General features: G+C 47.0%; 2 protein-coding genes across 8 annotated transcripts in view; one reads left to right on the top strand and one right to left on the bottom strand.

Moving 5' to 3' along the window:
- HAPLN3 (hyaluronan and proteoglycan link protein 3) overlaps positions 1 to 11,379 on the top strand; it is a 29,258-nt gene extending 17,879 nt beyond the window's left edge. The window contains exons 4-5 of the mRNA XM_083475208.1: positions 5,379 to 5,681; positions 9,748 to 11,379. Coding sequence (XP_083331334.1) covers positions 5,379 to 5,681; positions 9,748 to 10,028 — 584 coding nt within the window. The 3' untranslated portion in view covers positions 10,029 to 11,379. The remainder of the gene's footprint in view (positions 1 to 5,378; positions 5,682 to 9,747) is intronic.
- Positions 11,380 to 17,246: 5,867 nt separating this feature from the next.
- ACAN (aggrecan) overlaps positions 17,247 to 27,587 on the bottom strand; it is an 82,646-nt gene continuing 72,305 nt past the window's right edge. For all 7 annotated transcript variants that reach the window (XM_083474952.1, XM_083474948.1, XM_083474946.1 and 4 more), the window contains 5 exons: positions 26,858 to 27,016; positions 25,970 to 26,052; positions 24,548 to 24,692; positions 20,800 to 20,982; positions 17,247 to 17,998 (listed from right to left, as the gene is read on the bottom strand). In XM_083474952.1, coding sequence (XP_083331078.1) covers positions 17,910 to 17,998; positions 20,800 to 20,982; positions 24,548 to 24,692; positions 25,970 to 26,052; positions 26,858 to 27,016 — 659 coding nt within the window. In that variant the 3' untranslated portion in view covers positions 17,247 to 17,909. The remainder of the gene's footprint in view (positions 17,999 to 20,799; positions 20,983 to 24,547; positions 24,693 to 25,969; positions 26,053 to 26,857; positions 27,017 to 27,587) is intronic.

Raw genomic sequence — 27,587 nt, 5'->3', positions numbered from 1 at the left:
CTTTCTGGGGCACCAATTTGGTTTGCTTACCGTAAGTTCAAACTTTCCCCTTAGCCTAATATTTTGGGTTCCCAGGTGGGTTTCTGGAGCTACTCTTAAACTGGAAGTTGGCTTGAATTCATTGGGGGTGCTTTTTGTGGATTGATTCCATCCATTTGTGGCTCTGTTGTTGCTTTGTGCTCGCTCCCAGTTCATTCGTCTCCAAGACCATGTTTGATTCTTTCGAATCACCTTGGTTGAAGGCTGCGGTGCATAAAGTTAGCTCAGTTGCTCTTTCACCCTCATACCTGCTAAGCAGGGAATTAAAGGGAGCCAAACCAATGGTTAAGTCTCTGATCTCCCAGAACTTTAGGGTGCATGAAGACTTGTTCTCCCCAGTCACTGGGAAATCACACCCCTGCTGTAAAGACAGAATGCCATGCCTGGGATGGTTAAGGTAAAGGTAAAAGGACCCCTGACCATTAGGTCCAGTCATGACCGACTCTGGGGTTGCGGCGCTCATCTCACTTTATTGGCCGAGGGAGCCGGCGTACAGCTTCTGGGACATGTGGCCAGCAGGACTAAGCCGCTTCTGGCGAACCAGAGCAGCACACAGAAACGCCGTTTACCTTCCCACCAGAGCGGTACCTATTTATTTACTTGCACTTTGATGTGCTTTGAAACTACTAGGTTGGCAGGAGCAGGGACCGAGCAATGGGAGCGCACCCCGTCGCGGGGATTCGAACCACCGACCTTCTGATTGGCAAGTCCTAGGCTCTGTGGTTTAACCCACAGCGCCACCTGCATCCCTTCTGGGATGGTTAATCTTCCATAAATACAGGGAAGCTTCCTCTCTGGTAAGGCTCAATGTTCTCCCCTCTAATCTATTCCATGGCAGATTTAATAAAACCCCAAAGAACAACAGATGCTGCCTGTTGCAACAATGCTGAAGGGGCATCTATCTTGCATGTACTTTTCTGTTGTAGTTTTTCTTAAGGGACTGGGAAAGATCTAATATATCCTATTATTTGCTCCTCTGTGTGTCATCAGATCACTTTGACTTATTGGGGCCCCAATGCAGTTACAGAGCAAGTGGCAAAGTTCTTGAATACAGATATCTTCATTAGACCTCTTTAACAATTGCTTGACGTATACATTCTCTCTCTCTCTGCAATCAGTTTAAAACAGATATTTTGTTTGCGTGTCCCACTTTTTCCTGCTCTAATTGAGATCTGATCTCCCCCATCCCCCCTCTCTCTCACATACAGTGTCTAATATTTTAATTTTGTGTTTTTAAAGCTGTATTATGTATATTTTAATTTGTGCTATCATTTGTCATTGTCAACTGATTTTGCAATGTGTTAATGGTCTGTGGATTACGGAAAAAGAAACTAAGGTCCCCCACCACTATTTTAGATAATGCAACTTAAGCAGGTTAGCATATATTTCCTTTCTTAGCAGAAAAGAGTAGGACAAATGATTCAAACTGGAGATGGAGAGGAAGTAAAGAGAGAAGGACAGGATGGAAAAGCCAGAGATCTCAGAAGCCTGTTCTGCAGTAACTCTGTGCTGGGCTTTTAGTATGGTTGCCCCTGTTCTCTGGAATACTATTCCTGTTGAAATAACAACCGGTACTCGCTAGCTGTACTTTCTGGGAAACAACTGAAAACTTTTCATTTGTTTTGTTCTGAAATGCTGAATGAATTGGTCTCAGCCATGGGTGTCTACTTTGTCTTGTTTTTATTTACTTATTTAATTTATTTCATAAAATTTATACGCTGCTTGATTGTAAAACAGCAACAACAACCAACCAACCAACCAACCAACCAACCAACCAAACAAACAAACCTCAAGAAAAAAATGATACAGTAAAATTATCCATAAGCAGAGTTAGCAACAATAATTAGAAGCTTTCAAAAAATCAAGATAAACAATAAGCTAAAAACAGGTTTAAACACACACTAGCTTTCTAAATACCTGGGTGGGCTTAAAAAAATCACTTGCTCTTTTTAACTGTTTTTTTTTTTTTGCTGTTTTTATTATGATTTGTACATAATCTTGGGACATATATGTGGAAGGTGATCAATAGTTCAGAAAAATAAAATAAAATGAAATCCCATACAGTGGTGCCCCGCAAGACGAATGCCTCACAAGACGGAAAACTCGCTAGACGAAAGAGTTTTCCGTTTTGGAGGTGCTTCGCAAAACAAATCTCCTATGGGCTTGCTTCGCAAGACGAAAATGTCTTGCGAGTTCCTGCGGGTTTTTTCCCCTCCCCCCTTTTCTAAGCCGCTTATCAGCTGATCCGATAAGCCGATAAGCCGCTAAAAGCACTAATAGCGCTAATCCGCTAATCCGTCAATGGGCTTGCTTCGCAAGACGAAAAAACCGCTAGACGAAGAGAATCACAGAACGGATTCTTTTCGTCTTGCGAGGCACCACTGTACTTACACAGCACTATTGGTGTGATGGATGCTCCCCCACTTAACATTCTGATGCTAGACTGCCCAAGCAACTTAATACTATGGATGCTTGATGAATCTTCCTAACCATCAGCAGCATGAGATAGAAGCCACAAAGCAGATGGCAAACTGAACGTTCCTGGATCACTCTCTCAAATTTTATTTGGAAACATGAATGAAACTGTTCATGAGCGTAACCGGGATTTTTGGGTTTTTTTGAGTGGGTAGGGGGAGAGAAAGATTTTTTTTAAGGAAATCAAACTTGCTGAGTTTTTCTAGGGAAATCACAGGTAAAAATACCCTGTAAATAGGACATTGTGCGGGGATGGCTTCTGCTAGCTGTGGGGGCCGGGACCTCAGATAACTGAGTACTTTCAATGCTTTGCAATAATATTTGTGCCCCTTGGCTACACCCATGAAACTGTCCTTTTCCCGCTTCCTAATAAACAGGACTCCACCTTTGTGCAGGTAGAATCCTTGGGATTTTCTAAGAAGTCTGGAGGCACTTACCAGAACTGCCAAGTATATATCTATTTCTGGCCACCAGAGGTCACCAGTAGCCTGTCATTTTTCTCAGTTTTTTTTTAAATTCTTTCTTCTTTCATCCAAGATGAAAGGCTCTGTGGGAATACATTAAGCATTTTTCCCCTCCCCATGTGAGGAGCCCATCCTGTGATTATATATTTCTGTGATGCCAGGAAGTATGTTGTTTGACTAAATGGACTGAAAGATGAGCTTTCTTTCTCTTTTTAAAACCATTGTACTGTGTGGGTTCGCAACGAAGCCTACTTTAGCTTTGTTATTATAATGATTAATCGACCAACAAATTAGAACAAAGACCTACCTAGTTTAGCATCCCAGATCCCATAGTGGCAAACAAGAAGCTATAGGGGAACTCCTGGACATATCCAGGATTTGTCTGTTGAAAATAACGAACAAAAAAATCAGAACATCACTCTGCCCACCCCCCACCTCCCGGAGAAAAAAACCAAAAAACTCAACAACTTTTGTGTCTTGTTTTTCACTTTTTGAAATATGGCAACCCTACATGAGGGCAAATCCCTCTTTATCCATAAAGCTCACTAGTGGGGTAGGAGAGTTGAAAATAACACCAATATATTTCACATCGAGACCCCTCCTGCTCTATATTTTGCTCTAGTAAGTTTAGTTTGGTCAGAATTGAGCATACACTTCCAGTTGTTGTTGTTTAGTTGTGTCTGACTCTTTGTGACCCCATGGACCAGAGCACGCCAGGCACTCCTGTCTTCCACTGCCTCCCGCAATTTGGTCAAACTCATGCTGGTAGCTTCGAGAACACTGTCCAACCATCTCGTCCTCTGTCGTCCCCTTCTCCTAGTGCCCTCCATCTTTCCCAACATCAGGGTCTTTTCCAGGGAGTCTTCTCTTCTCATGAGGTGCCCAAAGTATTGGAGCCTCATCTTCAGGATCTGTCCTTCACGTGAGCACTCAGGGCTGATTTCCTTAAGAATGGAGAGGTTTGATCTTCTTGCAGTCCATGGGACTCTCAAGAGTCTCCTCCAGCACCATAATTCAAAAGCATCAATTCTTTGGCGATCAGCCTTCTTTATGGTCCAGCTCTCACTTCCATACATCACTACTGGGAAAACCATAGCTTTAACTATACGGACCTTTGTCGGCAAAGTGATGTCTCTGCTTTTTAAGATGTTTGATTTTCTTGCAGTCCACGGGACCCTCAAGAGTCTCTTCCAGCACCATACTTCCAGAGTTAACACTCAGTACATCTGGTGAACGAGACACCATAGAGGGCCATGAAAATTTGTGTCCCAGTTTTTGTTTAGACTTGTCTAAATGTTCTTTTGCACCAATTCACAAGAAGCCAAAGGCCTTGTGTGCACCTCTCTTGGGGACAGAAACTCAGAGATACAATTCCCAGAGTTTCCTGGCAAGAGGGACTGCTTGTTAAAACTGCTTTGGGGATCGGAGCTCTCAGAAGGCAATAGGGGCCTCCTAACAACTCTCAGCACCCTTAACAAATGACTGGGAACCCATGACTGCTATAAATGTGTAGTTCAGATGCTGCAGGCTTGCAGCTCCCAACATCCCTGTCAGGATGCTGTCAGCAGCTGCTGGCTGGTTGCCCAGGACAGTATAAAGACAAGGGAAAGTTTCTTACTGTCCTTTCTTATTTCAAACTTTACAGAGAGAGGCTCTAGAACCTAGCCTCTTGGATAATGGCATTGTCCTGAGTGAATCTCCACCCCCTGCCTCTCCCACTTCCTCATTCGTCACTTCTACGGGTGCTGCAATGTGCACTTTGAGCTCTTTGCTCTCCTACTTTTAAGGCTCGCCAGGTTCTGGGATATGGAGGGCCTGGAATGCTTTCTGGTGACAACATGTCAGCCAGGTGTTGCTCTGGTTCTCTCATGATTTCCCAGCTTTCCCCCTCAGTTTGGTGTAGTGGTTAGGAGCGGTAGATTCGTAATCTGGGGAACCGGGTTCGCGTCTCCGCTCCTCCACATGCAGCTGCTGGGTGACCTTGGGCTAGTCACACTTCTTCAAGTCTCTCAGCCCCACTCACCTCACAGAGTGTTTGTTGTGGGGGAGGAAGGGAAAGGAGAATGTTAGCCACTTTGAGACTCCTTCAGGTAGTGATAAAGTGGGATATCAAATCCAAACTCTTCTTCTTCATCATCTGCCTCTGAGCTGTGACTTCCCTCAAACCCCTGTTGTGAATCTGTACTGTCTTCCTCTTCCTCCTCCCTGGAAAGGTCAGGATGGGTAGGCAGTCTCCACCATTCCTCCTCTGCCCAGTCCCTGACAACCCCTGACTGTTGGCCTAGCTGGCTGGTGCTGATGGGAGCCTGGAGTCCAGCAACTTCTGAAGGCCATAGGTTCCTCACACCTCAGTAAGTGATCCTTCCTCCTGTACTCACTCGGCAACTTTCTTTTCCCCAGGGGTGGTGTTCCCTTACCAGCCTCAACGTGGGCGCTACAAGCTCAACTTCCATGAGGCCAAGAAGACCTGCGAGGACCAGGATGCCATGATGGCCTCCTTTGAGCAGCTCTTTAAGTCCTGGATGGAGGGCCTTGACTGGTGTAATGCAGGCTGGCTGACGGACGGCACAGCCCAGTACCCCATCACTGTGCCACGGGAGCCCTGTGGAGGGAAGCACATGGCCCCTGGCCTCCGGAACTATGGAGAGCGCCACAAGAACCTCCATCATTTCGACGTCTTCTGTTTCTCTTCTGCTCTGAAAGGTGAGTGGTTCTCTGCCATCGTTCACCAGGCAGGCTACTTTAAAGGAGGGATGGGAAGATGGTGGGGCTGGGCATGTCCCCTTTGGCCTGGCCATATGTTCCCACTCTGGCGATTTCCGATTTTCTGGCCTCTTTCCATATGAACCTGCCCGGACCCTGAGATCATCTTCTGAGGCCCTCCTTCGTGTGCTGCCTCCTCGAGAGGTCCGGAAGGTGGCATCACGAAAATGGGCCTTCCCTGCAGTGGCTCCCTATCTGTGGAATGCTCTCTCCAAGGAAGTTTGCCTGGTGCCTTCATTAGACACCTTTAACCACCAGGCAAAAACATTCCTTTTCAACCAGGCCTTTGGTTGATCTGATTTAGATCCCCTGCCCTTTTAAAATGTTTTTTTTTGAGGGGGGGCTATTGGGTTGTTGTTTTTATTTTTATTAGGTATTTTGTGGTTTTATATCTTGAATTTATTCTGTGAACTGCCCTGAGACCCCTGGGCGGTATATAAATTCAATAAATATAAATTCAATTTAATAATAATAATAATACTGTGATGCACCGAGCATGGGACTGCCTTTGAGGACTATCGTTAGTTCAAACTACAGTCTCTAGGCCAGGCATAGGCAAACTCGGCCATTCATATGTTTTGGGACTACAGTTCCCATAATCCCCTGCCACTGGTCCTGTTAGCTAGGGATCACGGGAGTTATAGTCCCAAAAACATCTGGAGGGCCGAGTTTGCCTATGCCTGCTCTAGGCTGCTGATTGGGACTCGATCCATCTAGCTTGATTCTGTTTACTCTGACCTGCAGCCGTTCTCCTGAGTTACAGGCAATTGACCTTTCTGGCCAAGCTGGAGATGTCCTTGATGTGGAACTTGGGACCTTTTATATACAGCTAAACCTCTCATTCAGTTCAACATCACAAACCTTGTTATGCATCCTGCTACTCTTAGAGGCGCCCAGCCTGCAGAATCCCTACCCAAGATAAGTCTAGGTTGGCTCCCTCTCATCTGAGCTTTTAAAACCGTCACCTGGCTTTCAGCTGGGGTTGGAATTCATCTCACTCCTGTTGATTGTTTCACCCTGAGCTTCATTTTACGGTAGTTAATGGATTTGGGTAGCTTTCCTTTCGCTTTTGCATTTGATGGGTTTTAATGAAATACTGTAAATGCTGTGTGCTGCGTTGAGTATGCTTTTTATTCATACTACAAAGAGCAATCATTAAAGGGAAGATGAGTTCTGGAGTCTAAATTCTCCATTTAACTCCCTGTAACTGTTCATGGACTTCGGTACTGAAAAGCACAATTTGTGTTCCCCTAGGCTGTGTTTTCTCCTCTGTGCTGTAGTTGTCTTGATAACCCTGTCCTGCATGGGCTACCAGCATGGCTCTCACAAGCAGACATGTGCTCAAAGAGGCTTACCTGACACCTTTAGGGTCCCCCCCCCTTGTGTCAGGGACTGGACTGAGGAGGAACGGTGGGTACCACCCCCCCTTCTCCTGAACCTTCCTGAGAACAGGACAGTATAGATTTAGAACAGCGGTTTGCAGAAGGCCATAGTTCAGAGGCTGCAGAGGGGAGAAACTGGGAAATTTTGGAAAAGGAACAGCAAGAAGAAGCAGCACAAGGGGAGAGACAGCTGACTGTAATGGCTTGGGTCTCCCACAGAGGCGAGACACCGGCAGTAATTATCTCAGGTTTATTGCTCACACACATAAATCACTCCGGAGCTCCTTCACTCCGTGTCTGACTCCAAGTTTGCAGTTGCTGAGTCTAAACTTCGCCCTTTCCTCTTCTTCCAACAGGGGGAAAAACCCTTTCGCTTCCGCTCTTTCCCCCTCCTCTCACTGACCTTTTCGTGCCTTCGAGTTTTTGGGCTAGCTATTCTCGGCCTCTCCCCTTCTGTCTCTGAGCTAAGATTGGTATTTGGATCTTTGCTATCTGCTACCTGCTCTCTGTTCTCTGAAGCTATGCCACTCGGCTGCCCCTCCTCTCTCTCATATTGCATCTCACATTCCAGTGTCCTTATCTCCCTTTGCCTGCTTTGATTCCCAGCCTCTGTCAGCTCTGGAATGAAGCTGACACTGACAGACTCAATGTCTTTGGAAAGCATTCCTGATTCCCCCTTTCCCAGGACCAGGCGGGCTTTGAGAGTAGGAGAACAGAGAGCTCAGAAGCAGAAAGCTCAGATTAGCCAACGCAGGGGTGACATATAATAGAGACATAGGGGGTGGGACTTTATTTGCCATTATTAGGGAAGACTGCATTCCTTTGTCTCTTCCTGTGAATATTAATAAATTACGTGGTAAGAACTTTTAATTGTTTCTCTGCTTCTTAGCAGCTACCGTGGGAGGGATCAGATTCTCCATAGCTATAATTAGGCTTGAAAGAAGCAGAATCTTCTCTCCACAGTATAATCTCCAAGAAAGAACAACATCCTTCTAAACTCCCCAATTATGCTAGCAGAAAGCTAATGCTAAAGGGTAACTAGGGAGTAGGGAAGGGAAGAAGAGGAGGAGTGAGAGCGTATTTTTATTTGTTTGTTTTTATTTATTACATTTATATATCACTTTTCCAAGGATCTCAGGGGGGTGTACATGGTTCCCCTCTTCCCCATTTCATCCTCACAACAGCCCTGTGAGGTAGGTTAGGCTAAGAGATGGTGGCCGGCCCAAGGTCACCCAGTGAGTGGAGATTCGAACCCTGCTCTCCTAGGTCCTAGTCCAACATGCTAACCATTAGGCCACGCTGGCGTATGTCCTTGTGGTGCATGGGGGTGTGTGCTTTGTGTAGTGTGGTGCATGCATGGTTGTAGCACATGTATAGCGCCCACAACATTTTCTCTGGCTTGCAAAAGACTGGTGACTCCTGCTTTACCATATGATGATGATGATGATGATGATGATGATGATGATTTATTTATTTATACCCCGCCCATCTGGCTGGGTTTCCCCAGCCACTCTGGGCGGCTTCCAAAAGAATATTAAAATACTGTGATACATCAAACATTAAAAGCTTCCCTAAACAGGGCTGCCTTCAGATGTCTTCTAAAAGTCTGGTAGTTGTTGTTCTCTTTGACATCTGGTGGGAGGGCGTTCCACAGGGAGGGCGCCACTACCGAGAAGGCCCTCTGCCTGGTTCCCTGTAACTTGGCTTCTCGCAGTGAGGGAACCGCCAGAAGGCCCTCGGTGCTGGACCTCAGTGTCCGGGTAGAACGACCATTGTTTGGGGTCTGCAAACCCAAGGTGATAGCCAATGCTAGTCCTAAAGGTAAATGTAAAGGGACCCCTGGCTATTAGGTCCAGTCGTGAACAACTCTGGGGTTGCGGCTCTCTTCTTGCTTTATTGGCCAAGGGAGCTGGCGTACAGCTTCTGGGTCATGTGGTCAGCAGGATTAAGCCACTTCTGGCAAACCAGAGCAGCGCATGGAAACACCGTTTACCTTCCTGCTGGAGCGGTACCTATTTATCTACTTGCACTTCATACTTTTGAACTGCTAGGTTGGCAGGAGCAGGGACCGAGCAATGGGAGCTCACCCCGTCGTGGGGATTCAAACCGCCGACCTTCTGATCAGCAAGCCCTAGGCTCTGTGGTTTAACCCACAGTGCCACCCGCATCCCTATGCTAGTCCTAGAGGACTAAAGAAATTCATGGAGGAGAGGGCTATCGATGGCGACTAGCCATGTTGGATATGCTCTGGCTCCACAGTCGGAAGCAGCGATGCTTCTGAATGCCGGCTGCTGGAATCCACAGGAAGGGAGAGGACTTTGTGCTTGGGGTCATGCTTGTGGCATCTGCTTGGCCATTGCAAGAAGAGGATGCTGGACTAGATGGACCATTGGCCTGACCCAACAGCCTTCTTACATAGTCAGATTAGACCCACTGAAATGAATGAACCCAGGGTGGTCATCCTCATTAACTTCAATGAGTCATTTCTGAGCAGGACTTAGCATCCAGTGTAACCCAAATAAACTAAACAGGAAAAAAAGAGCGGGACATGTATCTGTAAGTGGATCTCTTTTGGGATTTTCCTGCATTGCTCCATAACTCTTTCTCTGCCCCCTTCCCAACAGGAACGGTTTACTATCTCTCTGGCCGCGAGCAGCTCACCTTGGAGGAAGCCAAGCAAGCATGCCAGGACGATGGGGCTGAGATTGCCAAGGTGGGCCAACTTTATTCAGCATGGAAGCTCTCTAATTTGGACCGTTGTGATGCCGGCTGGTTGGCTGATGCTAGTGTGCGCTACCCCATCACTTCGCCCCGGCCCAACTGTGGTCCCCCGGAACCTGGGGTCAGAAGCTTTGGCTTCCCCAAAGTTGGCAAGTTTGGAGTCTACTGTTACAAGATGAGCTGAAGGAAGGCCAATGTATGGACACTGTGCACCAATGGACAATATCCTTCTGTTGCCCACCTAGAGTTTATTATTTAAAGGGCCAGTCTCGGGGGGCAGTTTTAATTGTATGTTTTATTTTTTGTGTGTCTCTTGGGCTTTGGTTTTTTTTATTATTTACATTTTTGTAACAAAAGGGGAGGAATGCTGCACAGCCCCACAGAATAGCCTCGGAGTGGACTTGGTGCTGATTCTAAGATTCTTCCACTTCCATTGCCCGTCTAATCCAGTGGTAGAGAAACCCCTCCTGAGTTTTAGTGTTGTCTTTCTGTCTGGTCATCTGATTTTTGGAATGGGCTCAGGCTGAGATCTATGGATGAGATTGCAAAACTGTCTTGTGCTCGGCTGGGTCTGTACTGTGGTCGCTGCATCTTGCCAAAGGATTCCCAGTCCCGATGGGAAATTCCCAGTAGTTACTAGAATAAGGTCTCCTCACCCCACAATGGCTTTGCCTCCTAGTAAATCCAGTGTTTACAGATTAGGATGGGGTGGAGAAACTCTCCAGCCTGAGGGCTATGTTCACCCCTGGGCAACCTCTTGTCAGTGCCGTGAAGGGCCAGAAGGAAAATATAGCTTTGTACAGTACACCTGTTTCTACATATGCCCCTTTCTGTCTTCGTTCCAGAGAAGCAAGCGGCGTCATCAGAGTTCAGTGACACATTCCAGCAAGGCAAAAACACTCGAGGGCGTGAAACAAGGCTGGGAAGGGGTGTGGCTTAGAGAGAGGGGTGTGGCCTGACAAGAGGGGTGGGGCCATGAAAGGGACTGACTTCTGAGTAAGCATGCCTAGAATCAGAGCAACATCAGGAGGGTCACAGGAGTCTACCTCTGCAGGTTGGAGATAAACACACACACACACACACACACACACACACACACACACACACGTAGGACCTCTGGCAAGGGGTTCTTCCCCCGTAGCAAGGTCCTGATCCTGCTGGTCATGCTGGTGCCTACTTTTGTTCAAAGAAAGAAAGCAGGATGCATGAATATAGTATTTCAGTTAATGTCCCTTTTTGGGGGGGCCTGTAGAGCATACTAGTGGGACCTGCCGCAAAACGTTGCAGTGTATCTTCACTTTGTAGGAATGTTCTAGTTCTTGTTGGCTAGCCATGCCCTCCTCCCACGTCACAGGCACATTGGGAACTGCCTTTATACCCTTACGTGAAACTACCTTGCCACTATTACGGAAAGCTCTCTAAGTTACCATACTTTGGCATCTGCGTGCTCTATTCTTGTGTGTACCTCACCTTTTGGTTTTGCTGTTCAAACTTGGGGGTTTCTCGGACGTTTGCGAATAAAAACCCTTAAGAAAACTACCCAATGAATTGGTGGAAGATTGTTGCACTTTGTGTGTGTGTGTGTGTAGGGGAGTGGCTCCCTGATTTGGAGGATCTGTTCAACAAACGCTAAACAATTTTTTCAGGGGGTGAGTGGAAGCTGCCAGATCTGGAAGTCCTCTTTCTACTGTTAGGGAAAGCTTTCGTAGCCGAAATAACACACACCGGTGAATGTATGCATCTGTGTGTGAAAGGGCGAGGGCGAGGGAACGAACATCTGGGATAGAAAGGGGTTTTTGAAAAGCGAAATGTATCAAGGAATGGGGCGGGGGGAGGAAGAACAGGAAGGAAATAGCGGTGTGGGTGCACATGCACGCGAGAGAGGCTACGAGCCTGGTGGAAGGCACCCTGAATGAATTGCATTCATGTAGGCGCCAACAATTTAATCAAAAGCCCATGCTTACCTTTGCACAGCATATCAAAGAACTCTCTGCTTAAATATTTAATTAAAATCCAGCTCCCAATTCATGTAATGAATTCTAAAAAGTTTTCCTGCGGTTTGTTTGCCTCCTCCTTCTCTGTTAATAATGAAGCAAGCCTGACAGGGACATGTAAGTAATGAGCTGTGCAATGACACAATGATGCTTAAGGAGGACAACCCAATGGGCACACTGCTCTTTTTGTTCATTCATGTGGCGCACATGGACCATAGACTCTGATGGAACCCCGAAAGAGGCAGCTGAGATAGCTGAGATGCACATTTCCTTTATGGTAAGGTAAAAAAAGGTAAAGGACCCCTGGACAGTTAAGTCCAGTCAAAGGCGACTCTGGGGTTGCGGCGCTCATCTTGCTTTCAGGAGCTGGCGTTTGTGGTCATGTGGCCAGCATGACTAAACTGCTTTTGGTGTGATGGAACACCGTGACAGAAACCAGAGCGCACAGAAATGCCGTTTACCTTCCCCCTGCAGCAGTACCTATTTATCTACAGTGGTACCTTGGGTTAAGTACTTAATTCGTTCCGGAGGTCCATTCTTAATCTGAAACTGTTCTTAACCTGAAGCACCACTTTAGCTAATGGGGCCTCCCGCTGCTGCCGTGCCACCGGAGCACAATTTCTGTTCTCATCCTGAAGCAAAGTTCTTAACCCGAGGTACTATTTCTGGGTCAGCGGAGTCTGTAACCTGAAGCGTATGTAACCTGAAGCGTATGTAACCCGAGGTACCACTGTACTTGCACTGGGATGCAGGTGGTGCTGTGGTCTACACCACTGAGCCTCTTGTGCTTGCTGATCAGAAGGTTGACGGTTTGAATCCCCGTGATGGGGTGAGCTCCCGTTGCTCTGTCCCAGCTTCTGCCAACCTAACAGTTTCCTTTCTGACAGAGCTAGGAATGCAGGAATCTGTCAATTTTGGTTTCTCTCTGTTTCTCCTTTTTCAATTATCACATTAGTTTGAATTAAAAAGAAAAAAAAATCCTCATGAAAATTCACCAGCATTTTACTGCGAATTTCTGTGAATTTCTCCTAATACCCACATTTTTCTATGTAATTTTGCAAAGCAATTTCCCACAATGCAATGCACGTCTCTATGTTACTGTCACTAATATATGCCTTTTAAAGCGTGTATTACCCTAGTGTCTACATTTTTGGACACATTGCTTGACTGGAGACCTGCATTGCAAAATTCATGCAGATTTTGAGGGATGGCTTTCTGCATTGCTTTGGAAGCTGCAAATCTGGTAGGAGTGCCATTAAATGTACACTGAATCAAATTTGTCCCCCCCAAAAGATAGCAGGAGACTGCTTTGGGCAGTTACAAAAGTTGGGGAAACAGCAAAGGCCCAACTGAACTGCTTATGACAGTACAGTGGTACCTCGGGTTAAGTACTTAATTCATTCCGGAGGTCTGTACTTAACCTGAAACTGTTCTTAACCTGAAGCACCACTTTAGGTAATGGGGCCTCCTGCTGCTGCCGTGCCGCCAGAGCACGATTTCTGTTCTCATTCTGAAGCAAAGTTCTTAACCTGAAGCACTATTTCTGGGTTAGCGGAGTCTGTAACCTGAAGCGTATGTAACCCGAGGTACCACTGTACTTATGACACCTGCCGTGCTTGAACAGACAATATGCCTGTATGTTTGCCCATCTCAATACAGGGTCATATCTCAGCAGCAGATCACTTATTTTGCCTGAAGGAGGATCTAAGATTATTCCCTGACACCTCCAGTTACTTATTCATTTCACATTTATTAGCTTATGCATTTATGAATCACCTTTCATATAAATTTTGAGATGATATGCAATAAAACAACTAAGATAGGTTTAAAAAGCAATACAACTAAACACAACTCCTATCAGACTCCCAGCCAGCATGCCCAGTGGTCTGGAATGGTGTGAGTTGTAGTCTAGCTACATGTGCCTGATCCCTCATGTAAGGGGTTAAAAAGCCCCAGGAAGGAAGTCACATGAAGCACATCTTCCTGGGATCCTGGAGAGCAGCTGCCAGTCCGAGTAGGCAATACTGAGCTCAGTGGAGAATTATTCTGACCTGACGAAAGGCAGCTTCCTGTTTTCCTGCAGAGCAGCCCTGCATTGCTTGAGGCTGGGAGTGATTGCAGTCTATACTGGATGCCTTTGCCTTGGCCTGATCAATACATAACTTTCTTTACAGTCCCGAAACTCCACCACTGTGCTTTTGACATGACCCCTTTGATCTGTAACGTGGCTTCTGATCTGCGACGATGTGTGCACAAGTGTCCCCAAATGCACACACACACAGAACACACACACACACAGCATGCAACCAGCACCTCCACAAGGGTAAAATACAACAAACTTTTATTTTACAGGGTTCACAACAGCGCCGATAGCTGTTTTAATTTTGAATCTTGCATTTTATGCATAAGAGTTAAACACCCCCCAGCCCTGGAAAAAAAAAAGGAGGGAAGAAGGAAGAAGAAAATATTCTGGGTTGGGTTTCTTCCTACCTCTTTTTTTTTTTTTTTTTTGCTTTTTACAGAAAACAAAAAAATCAGGCAAGCTCTTCTTTGCTTCATTCCACACCCCCCCACCCCCAGACCATTCCCACCCCCCCACTTTGAAAACAGAACACACATCAAAAGCCAGGCTCCTACCAGCATCCTTGAGACATTGGCGAGTCCATTTAAATTATTGTAAAAATGACCAGTTTTCTCTTTGTTTTCAATAATTATTACCATTATGCTTTTAAAAATACATATATAAATAGGTGCAGGGAACTCAGGTGCCCGGCACAGTCCCCCTTGAGAGAGCGCCATCTCAGGATGGGAGCTGCTTTTCCATATGTCCTGGGGGAGGGGGGTAGGAAACAGCCATGGTGGGGGGACACAGGCTTATGAAGTTGCGTTATAGATATATTTCTATGTCCTCTACTTGCATCTTTAAGATGCACTCAGGAAAGCAGGGAGAAGACGGCCGAAGAAACAAACCCATGATGTTGTCAGCTGAGTGACTCTGTGGCTCAAATTACACGCAGGCCAGAGGGGGCTCAGCCCCCGTACTGTTTTGTGCCAGCTCCTGAACACCATTGTTTGTTTTTTTAGAAAGCTATGGCAAGCGGGGTGGGATGTTTGTATCACAATTTGGCTAAAAGTAGAGAAATTCAAGGATGGACTTTGTAGACTTCACGAAGGACGCCACAACCTTTCTGCCCCCCTCTGCATAATTCAAGCATTACTCTGACAGGGGAAATAAGCCAATGAAATGACTGGCAGCAGATTCGGAACAAACAGAGGGAAGTGAAACCCACCTCGCAAGGTTGTTGTGAGGATAAAACGGCATGGACCCTCGTCCGCTATCCTGAGCTGCTTAGTAAAGGTAAAGGGACCCCTGACCATTAGGTCCAGTCATGTCCGACTCTGGGGTTGCGGCGCTCATCTTGCTTTATTGGCCGAGGGAGCCGGCGTACGGCTTCCGGGTCATGTGGCCAGCATGACTAAGCCGCTTCTGGTGAACCAGAGCAGCTCACGGAAACGCCAATTACCTTCCCGCTGGAGTGGTACCTATTTATCTACTTGCACTATGACCTGCTTTTGAACTGCTAGGTTGGCAGGAGCAGGGACCGAGCAATGGGAGCTCCCCCTGTCGCGGGGATTCGAACCGCCAACCTTCTGATCGGCAAGTCCTAGGCTCTGTGGTTTAACCCACAGCGCCACCCATGTCCCTTGAGCTGCTTAGAGACAGGGGTTAAATGTGAAGTAGCCATTGTCTGTATCCCGTGTTCTCGGTCCCAGTGCAAGGGCGAGCTTTAATTCAGCACAACCGGGTTAGCTCAGATAGCAGAGCATAAGACTCTTAATCTCAGGGTCGTGGATTTGAGCCCCACATTGGGCAAAGGATTCCTGTGCTGCATGGGGTTGGACTAGATGGTGTCCCTTCCAACTCTGTATGTCTTCCACTGCAGGAAACAACTGCACAACCAGAAACTCAATTGTGCAACAGATTGCACAATCTATTGTGCAGCAAAGCTACCAGCCACTTGCTGGTGCATTCTCTCGCACAACACAACGTCCTGCTGGGACAAAACATTTTTCCAGAGGAACAAGTTGGTCACTAATTGGCTTTAATTTAGCTCTGCATTGGATACTGCCCCACATATTTGCATGAAGAGATGCATATAATTCATGGACCTGCTCATCATCCAGAATAAATTTGACTAGAAGTTTTGGGTATTATTTCCCCCACTTTTTTATTAGATTAGACAGTTTTATGGGGCAGATGACAATCATGGTAGCTAAAAACGAGGGGGAGCCTCAATAGACAGAGGAAGTCTATCTTTGGTTACCGATGCTGAGGATGCTATCATGCTTTGAACTGAAGGGCCATGGCTCAGTGGGAGAACATATGCTTTGAGTGCAGAAGGCCCCAGTTTCAATCCCTTGCATCTCCATGTAGGGCTGGGGAAAGCCCTGGGCTGAAATCTTCGAAAGCTGTTCCTGCCAGTCAGTGTAGACCAGCCTGGATAGCTCAGTTGGTTAGAGCATGGTGCTGATAATGTCAAGGTTGCAAGTTCAATCCCTTTATGGGATAGGGGGTTGGATCAAGATGATCCTTAGGGTCCCTTTCAGCTCTATGATTCTATGCTTGTACCAGAGTTTCCCAAATTTGGGTCTCCAGCTGCTGTTGAACTAGCTGGACCAGTGGTCAGGGATGATGGGAATCGTAGTACCCAAAACAGCTAGAGACCCAAGTTTGGGTAACTCTGATATAGACAACGCTGTGCTTGATGGACCTATGGCCCACCTGGGTACGACAGCTTCCTGTGCCCTGCTTAAGAACTTCGCAACAGCATTTGACTTGAGCTAGGAAGCTAATACAGATGACCACTGACCAACATGGTAACTGACCACAAGTTGCACCTCTGTAACTTCTTGTCAAGTATTGTTTCAACTACACTTTTCTTTCAACAAAATTCTGGGGAACCAAGAGTGTGGCCCAATGATCAACACCTGACAGGATGATACAGACGAGCAGCTTACAAAGTGGTTACATTCATTCACACAGCGGCTGAAAACAGATATTGCCTCTGTGCGTTCAGCATGTTGGGACTTGAGGGAGAATCTCTGGGACGACCCACTAAGGTTGATTCATAGGTGTATATATGAAGCTGGCTTGCCGATTGTCAGTAACAAGACCTGAATTTTGTTGCTCCAGTCATTTACTCTCTCATTTCCTTCACACAACTTTAGAGATAAAATAAAATAAAATTGGAGGGGAGGAGAAATTGGCCGAGAGTAGCTGGAAACTGACAAGAACTAACACAGCCTCAGAGGTCCAGCTTTTAACTCTGCCCTTTGTTCTTTATATGAATGCCACTCTGGCTGGTCTGATGTTCTGGTTAATTTCAGCCTCCACACATTATTTTACATTTTGCATTTATTTAAAAGAATTGACATTTCCAAACGAGCAATGGCTGTTTCCCCCACCTCCCTGGGAGAGGCGGAAATCCTCTTTTTCATTCCTTTCTCATTGAAAAGATTCAGCCCATTTGATCTCTCTCTCTCTGTCTCTCTCTCTCTCGATTTACACATTCCCAGTGGCTCCCTCTGAACCCTACAAGGCAAGCTGCAACAGTGGGAAGAAGCAGAGTGGGGCAGGGAAGGAGAAACACAACAGCTTACAAAAGAAAAAGAAAAAGAGAGAGTCTTGTCCACCCTGCAGATTAAATAATTACATGGCCTGTGAATAAAACCAGGACCTCCCCCACAAAAAAATAGCAAATCTTCTTTATTATTTAACTTAACCCTCACCCTCTTGCGACCCTCTCCATCCCCTTCCCCGAAAAGGCACAAAGATAATTGGATCCAGACGGTTAGTAAAAAAAAAAGCAAAAAGCTTTTGCTTTGCTGTTTTGCAAAAGTTTCTCTCTCTGTCTCTCTCTTTTTACATATGCACAAGGTGGATTTTTCTTTAATATATTTCCCCCCTTATATAACAACAACAAAAAAGCAACAAGAAGAAATCGAATCTGTTAATATAACTGTTCCATAAAATCTCTCTCTCTCTCTTATCTCCTCTCTCTGTCTCTTCTTTAATGGGTGGGTCTCTGCGCCATTCCTCCATTGGTCCTTGATCGAGTCCTTGCGCTCCTCTTATGTAGTCTGTGCTTGTAGGTGGAGGCTGTGGGAGGGGAAGAAGGAGAAGAAGAAGAAAAGGCACCTTGTTACCTGGGGATGGAGGTTACAGAGGCCCTGTTTGTCCTCAGCTGGCTTGACCAAACGCCTCTCTCCCTCTTGCTCTCTGGAAAAACACTGCCGAGGCTGTAGCATGTTGTTTCTCTGGCTGGCCGTGCTGAACGTGCCATGGCGCCAGCATTCTCACCATAGCACAATCGGGCCTTCTCTCACCTCCGGTGCTCTGGGACCCAATGAACCAGCTGGGTGGGTTCCCCCCCTCTAGGACACTTTGTCGCAGGCTCTGTCCCTTCCACCTAACACTAAGGGGAAAGAGATTTGAGGGTGCCACAGACAACTCTGCTACTGTCCGTCGTGGTGTGGCGTGGGGTGAGGGAATAAAGTCTGCCCTTTCCAGTAACGGTTGATAGGCCGAGACATCGCCAGCCCATGAGGCAGACTCTCTTACATTGCTCCCTGTTCAAGGAGACATAGCTGGAGAAGAGAGCTTTCTCTTTGCGGAGGAAGAATCCAGAAGAAAAAAAAAATAGCCCAAGAGACGTTGGTGCCTGATACAAAATTCAAAACAACCTCTGCCCTGTGACATTTTTTTTTTAAAGCAAGCTACTTCATTGACAATGGGCTCCTCCAGATGGCCTTTTTTTTTAGCCTTCTGATTTGCTGGCACAAAGTGTTCACAGAGCTAAGAGTCAGCTGAGCCACACCTGTAAAAGGTAAAGGTAAATGACCCCTGGACGGTTAAGTCCACCGACTATGGGGTTGCAGCGCTCACCTCGCTTTCAGGCCGAAAGAGCCAGTGTTTGTCCACAGAAAGCTTTCTGGGTCATGTGGCCAGCAGGACTAAACCATTTCTGGTGCAATGGAACACCGTGATGAGTGCCAGAGCGCATGGAAATGCCGTTTACCTTCCTGCTGCAGTGGTACCTATTTATCTACTTGCACTGGTGTGCTTTCAAACTGCTAAGTTGGCCAGAGCTGGGACAGAGCAACAGGAGCTCACTCTGTCATGGGGATTTGAACCACTGACCTTCTGACCAGCAAGCCCAAGAGGCTCAGTGGTTTAGACCACAGCGCCACCCATGTCATGGGTAGCCAATGTGATACCCTCCAGATGTTGGTGAACTCCAACTCCCATCTGTCCAAATCAGCATGGCCAATGGTCAGGGATGGTGGGCATTGTAGTCAACAACATCTGGCTACCTCTGATGGTGGGATGTTGGTTTTTTCAACCAATGCAAGAGTGCCCCCAGGCAGCCCAAGGGTCAGAGGTGGTGTGTAGGTTAAATCTGGAGAAGGGAAGGTTATTGGTTGTATTCAATGCCAGCCCAACTCAGAGCAGACCCATTAAAGTTAAACAACATAACCATCTTAGGCACATTCATTGCAATGGGTCTACTTGGAGTAAGACTTAATTGGCTACAAGCCTATATTTCCCAAACATGCCCCCAATCCTGGATCTATTTAGTATTTCTTTTCCCCAAATACTTTACATTCAGGAAGAGGGATGGGTGAATCTGTAAATTTCAGTTCTCATCTCCCCCATCTGAAGTTTGGTTTCCAGATTTCCCCAACAGTTTGTGATTTTTTTTTTAATAAAAAGTCATCATGAAAATGCCCAGCATTTCTCTTATATTTTGCATGCAATTCTGTCTTAATACACACATTTTTCTGCAAGCCATTTTCTCGCTATATAATGCATTTTTTGCATATCTTCAGGAAAAGGCACATTTTTATGCACATTTAGCCTAACGTGCACTTTTTCCTACTCATCACTTGGTTGGCGAACTGCATCGTAACATTAGGAGAGGTGTGGATTTCAAAGTACAGTGGTTTTGATTTGTGTATCGTGTCAGGAAGTGTGAATTAGGGAGGTCCCCATTAAAATTCAAACTGAATTTCTCCCCCATCCCTAGTCAGGATCCTTAAAGGAAAACCCATAGTTAAGTTGATTCCCAAACCTTTTATTAGCCAATTGAAAGGGTGGCATGGGAGCTGCCGTCTAGCTGCCTCTCCTCTACCCCTGCAAATCTTATCCCTGCCCTCTGTCTGTTCACAAGCCAGAGAATTCAAAGACTTACAGAGAGTCTGCTGAGCACAGCATGTTGGCCAAGAAGGACTTGCCAGCTATTGGCATCGCTATGGAATGAAGCGTCCCCCAAGCTGAATATCCAGCTGGCCCTTGTGAGCCAGCTCTGCCTGGGAGAGGGATAGACCTGGAGTCCTTGTCAGACTGAGCTTTAACTAAGAGCATCATTGTCACACATGAGGAAGCTTCAGCCAGCCTCTCCCTTGCTGTGGGTGTGAACTGTCTGATCATTCCTAATTAGGAAGAAGAAGCTAGGGAATAATACTTTGGTGTACCAGAGAGCATTCTGGTCCGGTGTAGGCACTGCATTCACGAAGGCCTTTCCAGTATAGCTGTGCATTTGCCCAAAATTTGGTCATCACCCTACATCTTTCTAGTGCAATTATCTCATTGCTTTTCTAACCACAAAAAGTCCAATGAGAAAAGCGATGGGAAATTTCCCCTGGAAAGTGTGGGTCAACTACTGGCTGGCAAAGGTCGATGGACTGCATACACACGCCATCTGTCTAACTCAAATGGGAGCTGGATAAACTCTTCCAAACTCTCTGTCCCTGGGAGTTTTGAGACTGACTATTTATTGAGCATTTGTGGTGATACATTCGCACAAAACTTGCATGGAGGTTACACAGAAACACAGGAAGCTGTCTTATACCGAATCAGGATATTGGTTCTTAGTACAAATAAGATAGACCACTACATACGATCAATACAGGCTATCCGTGGCTCTTCCCAGTGCCCGTTGGGTTGACACCGGATGGTGGGGAGATGGCGCTGAATGTAGCCCTGATTGCACTGGTACCGCACCATGGAGTTGATCTCGTAGCGGTCTTTCTTCTTTCCGAAGTGCCTGGCGTTCTCAACCACGGGTGGGTCTCCACAGGAAACTGGTGGAGGGAAAGAAAGCCTTCAAAGTTGCTTTCAGCACAAAGCAGCTCAGTGGCTGGTGTGATGCTCCTAACCTTATTCTTCTATCATCACAAGAATTTTTAATATTAATGTGTGACACCAGAGTGCTAACCGGTTGATAGGATGCCTGCTGTGTCTCTGTATGATTTACTGCTCTGGTTTTCACTTTACACCATCAGCATCCAATTTGATTGTCTAATTCTGCTCTGCCTCTCCATTGGTGTGATTGTAACATTCAGACACTCTTGATACAGATATGCAGCAGAATCAGTCACCTGAGTTCAGTGGCGTAGCATGGGTTGTCAGCACCCGGGGCAAGGCAAGTAATTTGCGCCCCCTAACCCGTGGATTTACGCCTCCTAACCCTAACCCCCAGATGTTGCGCCCGGTGCAGCCGGCCCCCCCTGCACCCCCCACGCTACGCCACTGGCGAGCGCCTCCTAAGCATGTGCAGAGCGCCTCCCTCCGCCCCTGCCATGCGGAGCTCAGCCTGTGCGTGGGCAGGCCCTTTGCGTCACGCGCGCTTGGCAATCCCCGGCACCTCTCCTCTCCTCCCTCTCTCTCTGGAGAAATGAAGCAGTGACCCGACAAGGAGTAGCGAAGGATGGGCGTGTTTCGTCCCTGATCCGGATGAGATCAAGGCGCCGGCGAGGAGGCCGGCCAAACGGAGACGACGACCCCCCACCCCAAACAAGCCTTGATTGCTTGTCCCTTCCCTCTGGACTCGCGCCCCCCCAGATGTTGCGCCCGGTGCGGCCGGCACCCCTGGCACCCCCCACGCTACGCCACTGCCTGAGTTCAGAGAAGGACGTCTGTCGAGGCCACTCAGTACCTGTCTCCTTACAGTCAGGAGTCATATACAGAACAGTCACTCGTTTTTCTCGTTTTTCCAGTTTTAAGTTCAGTTTCTCCACATTTAATTGTGTCCGTTTTTCACAGCCCTAATGTAAATTTATGCACATTCTAGTGCAAATTTCTTCTAATACACACACACACACACACACACACATACACACACACACACAATTTTGTATGCAATCTTGCATACAAATAGCTTACACATTTCTGCAAAACAATATCTCCCTAATTTAACACGCTTTTGTATGTCCTTTTCACAAATATATGTGTGCATATATTTATGCACATTACTTGGCTGGAGAAGTAAATTGCAGAATTCAGGTACAGTAAGTGCAAATTTCAAAGGATGGCTGCGCTTTGGCTCCCACGTTCTTTTGAAAACTGCAAATTTGGTAAATTCTCCTTTAGAGGCACACAGAATTGAGCTCCTCCTCCATCCCTGCTCACGTAGCAGTGCAGGAGGATGTTCTGAGTGCAGAGAGTTCTTCTGCTTACACATCTTTTTGAAGGTTAAGAGTGAAGCAAACGTTGAAGTTTGGTTCAGGAAAAAAGTGTGCTTCAATATTAATGGGGTTGGGGAACTAGGTTAGAAACAGAGATCTTGGGGGATTTGCAAGTATGAGATGCTGGTCCCGTCCTTAAAATGCCGTTGGTGTTCTCTGCACTTATTGGGCTCAGGAGCAGATTCTCTGAAAATTTATCCTTGCTCTGACTTTTGGTTCCATGCAGGAATGGGGATTCCATACTAAAGCCTTTGTCCGCTGTTTGGTCTATGAGACCTTCAGACGCCAAGGTTGCTAAGAGCCTTCTGTTGCCTGGTCCATGAGCCAGGCTTAGTGGCTGCAGAGGGCCATCTCTTTTTTTAATGTGGCAGGCAGGATTAGAGCTATAAACAACTGGTTAACTAGCATCTAGAGAAGTGGGGGGAATCTGATTCAGGCCACATTTAAAGGTAAACTACTTAATTTTCACTTCCTGAAACAACGTGCGAAGTGGAACTCAGCCGAACTTTGAAATTCACACACCTATGAATTTTGCAACGCAGTTCTCCAACACAAAACACACTTTAACTCTGAGTAGGTCACTTCCACCTAGAGCAGCTTTATCCAAGAAAAGAAAGCCCTGGCAAATTTCTGCCATTTGAGGGACTGAATGGTCCAATCGCACAATACGTTTCATGCCCTCCGACTTCTCTTGTGTGAGTCACTGACCCTATGAGGAAAATTTACCGTATTTTTCGCTCTATAAGATGCACCTTTCCCCTCCTAAAAAGTAAGGGGAAATGTGTGTGCGTCTTATGGAGCGGATGCAGGCGGGAGGCTCTGCGCTCCCTTTAAAGAGCCGCACACACACTCCGTGCTCTTTAAAGGGAGCGCTGCTCTTGGGGGAGCCTTAGCCAAGCACAGCCTTTCACGGGCAGGGGATAAAGGCTCCCCTTGCCCGGGAGTGGCTGTGCGCAGCCAAGCAAGAAGCCAGGACAGTGAGCGGGATCGCTGTGCTGCAATCCCGCTGGCTGTCCTGGCTTCTGGCTTAGCCGCATGAAGCCTCCGCAGGGCACGGGGAGCCTTCATCCCCATGCCCTGCGGAGGCTTTGCGGGGCTATCCAAAAGCCAGAACAGCTAGAGGGAGTGCAGTGCAGCACTCCCTCTAGCTGTTCTAGCTTCTGGCTTAGCCGCGGGAAGCCTCCGCAGGGCAGCCTTCATCTCGCTGCCCTGCGGAGGCTTCGCGCGGCTATCCCTGGCTTTTGTGGAAGATGCTCAGGATGCTTTGCGTTGCTTTTTTATTTCTTGTTTTCCTCACCTAAAAACTAGGTGCATCTTATTGTCCGGTGCATCTAATAGAGTGAAAAATACGGTACAGTGGTGCCTCGCAAGACGAAAAGAATCCGTTCTGTGATTCTCTTCGTCTAGCGGTTTTTTCCGTCTTGCGAAGCAAGCCCATTGAAGGATTAGTGGATTAGCGCTATTAGCGGCTTTTAGAGGCTTTTAGCGGCTTATCTGCTGATCGGATCAGCTGATAAGTGGCTTAGCGCTATTAGCGGCTTTTAGCTGCTTTTAGCGGCTTATCTGCTGATCGGATCAGCTGATAAGCGGCTTAGCGGCTTAGAAAAAGGGGGGAGAGGAAAAAAAACCAGCAGGAACTCGCAAGACATTGTCGTCTTGCGAAGCAAGCCCATAGGAGATTCGTTTTGCGAAGCACCTCCAAAACGGAAAACTCTTTCGTCTAGCGAGTTTTCCGTCTTGCGAAGCATTCGTCTTGAGGGGCACCACTGTAATTCAGGAAAGGGGAACATGTGGCTGATGTTGCTAGACTGATGCCCCACCCCCTTGGAAATTTGCCTTAAAATTGCTTCAAAAGGGCTGATGGAAGCTGATATCTAATTGCATCTGGGGTTGGAAACACATTTCCCATACCTGATTTAATTACTAAAATTCTTTCACACAGTAGACTTGCAGATCTCCCAAGTCACACACATGACTGCAGGTGCGGCGAACCTTTGGCTCCCTAGATGTTGTGGAATTACAACTCCCGTCACCCTTGGTCATTGGCCATGTTTGCTGGGGAGCTGTTGGAAATTGGAGTTCAGCAACCTCTGGATGGCCAAAGGTTTCTCCACACCTGTACAAATGCCCTTGGGAGGAGTTGCTATCTCGTCCTTCCTTGTCCCATACGGCTCTCGCTTACCTGTTCCTTTCTTGCACGTGAATGGGAGATGGTAGTTGCAGGGGACGTCGTTCCACTCTCCCTTCTCATGCCAGATCATTACAACACAATCTTCTCCTTTGGCAAAGAAATTATCGGGTTGGTTGGGCCGCCAGTTCTCGTATTGCTGCGAGAGATGAGAACGAAGCTGGTATTGGAACTTAGACAGCGAAGACAGTTGGGGAGGCTTTTCCTTAGGGTCTAATAAGACCCAATGGTGGAGAAAATGGCCATCAGATCACCCATTTTTGTTTTGTTTTTGCAGGGTCCCCCAAGTGAGGGTGGGACCATAATCCTGAAAAGTGAGGGGCTTATTGTCCCCAGACTTTTCTGCTCTAAATTCACACCCACTCCTTCAAAGTCGTTATTTGCTCTGCAGGCAGTGGAATCTGGCCCAGCCGGGCAAATGAGGCATTGTTACACCAGCCTCTGTCTGGCTTTAGCCAGCCCCACCTGCCTGCTTTCTTATTACCATTCCTGAGGCTGGCACTGCCTGCCAGGTTCCTTACCCTTAGTTTTGATGTTGCTCCTTGTAGAAGGGAAGGGGACAAAATGAAGATTAGTTGCTGCACCTTCTATTGTCTCTAGCGCTGCCTCTTGCTGGCTCTAGCTCCACCTACTGGTGGCCTCCCTGCCTTCCACCCTACTAGTCACAATGAGCACCAGCCACTACCACTTATTGCAGGCATAGGCAACCTTGGCTCTCCAGATGTTTTGGGACTACAACTCCCATGATCCCTAGCTAACAGGACCAGTGGTCAGGGATGATGGTAATTGTAGTCCCAAAACATCTGGAAGGCTGAGGTTGCCTATGCCTGGCTTATACCTGTATATGCCCAACTCCTTATGGGACACTTGGCAGCTCTGAAGGGCAAGTGGTCAAAGCCCCAATCAAACCTGCAGCCAGCCCTAACTCTGGTCACAAGCACACCATGTATCTAAAGCACTATGATACCACTTCAAACAGTCAGGACTTCCCCTAAAGAATTCTGGGAGCTGTAGTTTGTTGTTAGGAGACTTCTATTCCCCTCACAGAGCTCCAGTTCCAAGAGTGGTTTAACAACCAATCTTTCTTTGCAGAGAACTCTGGGAATTGGAGCTCAGCGAGGAGAACAGAGTTCTCCTAACAACTGTCAGAATCCCTTAAACAATTACCAGTTGGGGAAGCCATGACTGTTTAAAGTGGTATCAGAGTGCTTTAAATGTGTTGTGATAATGTTTCCTCTGTCTCTTGTCCTTTCCCACTAAACAAAGAAGCCCCTTTCACTCTTGGGCACAAGGGGCAAAAATAAATAAAGCCAAGAATTGTATTTCCTTGTGAGGAAGGAAGCTCTTATGCTGAAATGTTTCGCCGGAGCCCAGGATCATTCACTGAAAACCATGTCCTTCTGGAATGTAACTCACAAGGGAGTGTCCATCAGACCAGCGGAAGTCATCCTCAACTGCTCTGTCACTAAGGCCAATCCACTGGTAGTCTTGAGCATTGTCTAGAAAGGAGAGACAGAGAGAGCATAAAGATTAGAAAGTTAGCCTGTAACTTCCTGCTGAAATCCTGCAAATTTTTACACCACAAATGTTCCACCCTTTCCTTTTGCTCTGCTTTCGTTGTGCCTGGGTGCTCTTCCAGACAGGTAAGGTAAAAAGGTAAAGGACCCCTGGACAGTTAAGTCTAGTCAAAGGCAACTATGGGGTTGTGGCACTCATCTCTCTTTCAGGCCGAGGGTGCTGGCGTTTGTCCACAGACAGGTTTCCGGGTCATGTGGCCAGCAGGACTAAACCACTTCTGGCACAACGGCACACTGTGATGGAAACCAGACCGCACGGGAATGCCATTTACCTTCCTGCCACAGTGGTACCTATTTATCTACTTGCCCTGGCATGCTTTCAAACTGCTAGATTGGCAGGAGCTGGGACAGAGCAACGGGAGCTCACCCCATCACGGGGATTCGAACCTGCCGACCTTCCGATCAGCAAGCCCAGGAAACTCAGTGGTCTAGACCACAGCGCCACCCGCAATAATATGACAACACTGGGGAAGCATCATAAAACGACAAATAAAATGGAATGATGGATGGGTGGCCCAGTATAATTCTACCACTAATGCATTAATTGACTACACCACCACCCCACAACTCCTCCACAACCAATCTGGGATGACTGCAAATTGCAACGTTTTGATTCTACTTCTAAACTCAATAGGAATTTGTAGTTTCTTGATCAGCCAATGCCACCTGTTTGGAAAGTGCAACCTGGATCTCTGGCCCTGCATACTCCTCAAATCACCACACTTACTGTTCACAAACTCCTGCTCTTCGGGAGTGATGATACTGCTCAGGTGAGACTGATGGTCTCGGCAGAGGTTCTCAGCATCCACCCATGTGTGCTTTTCTTCAAAGTGCTTGTAACAGTTGCCTTGGAATTTGGTCCAGCCTGCTTCACATTCTGCCAGATCTGGAGAGAAATAAGAGGGAATGCATGTGAACAAGAAGCAAAGGTTCTTGAACAACTCAGGACCAGGTTACCTGAAATAATGCCTGCCCTATATGGATATAAAATTTACAGCATGTTATAGTTTAAGAGGAAATTATATGAAAATGATGTATTGTCGGTATCTAACACCGAGTAAAGTGACAAAATGTATAAATCTACCGTATTTTTCACTCCACAAGACACACCTTTTCGCTCCTAAAAGGTAAGGGGAAATGTGGGTGCGTCTTATGGAGTGAATGGCGCTGTGTAGAGAGGGAGAGCTGCGCAGCGCCCCTTCAGCGACGCGCCTGTCCTGGCTTCTGCCTTAGCCATGCACAGCCTTTTCGGGCAGCGGGAGCCTTTATCCCGCTGCCCTGAAGAGGATTGGCGCGGTTATCCCAGAAGCCAGAACAGCCACACGGTATCCCAGAAGCCAGATCCCTCTTGCTGTTCTGGCTTCTGGGATTCAGAATAATTTTTTCTTGTTTTCCTCCTCCCAAACCTAGGTGTGCCTTATGGTCTGGTGCATCTTATGGAGTGAAAAATACAGTAA

The sequence above is a fragment of the Podarcis liolepis genome, assembly GCF_965112155.1.
Source record: "Podarcis liolepis genome assembly, chromosome: 14".
In the NCBI taxonomy this organism is placed as follows: domain Eukaryota; kingdom Metazoa; phylum Chordata; class Lepidosauria; order Squamata; family Lacertidae; genus Podarcis; species Podarcis liolepis.
This window is presented reverse-complemented; position numbering and strand designations above follow the sequence as displayed.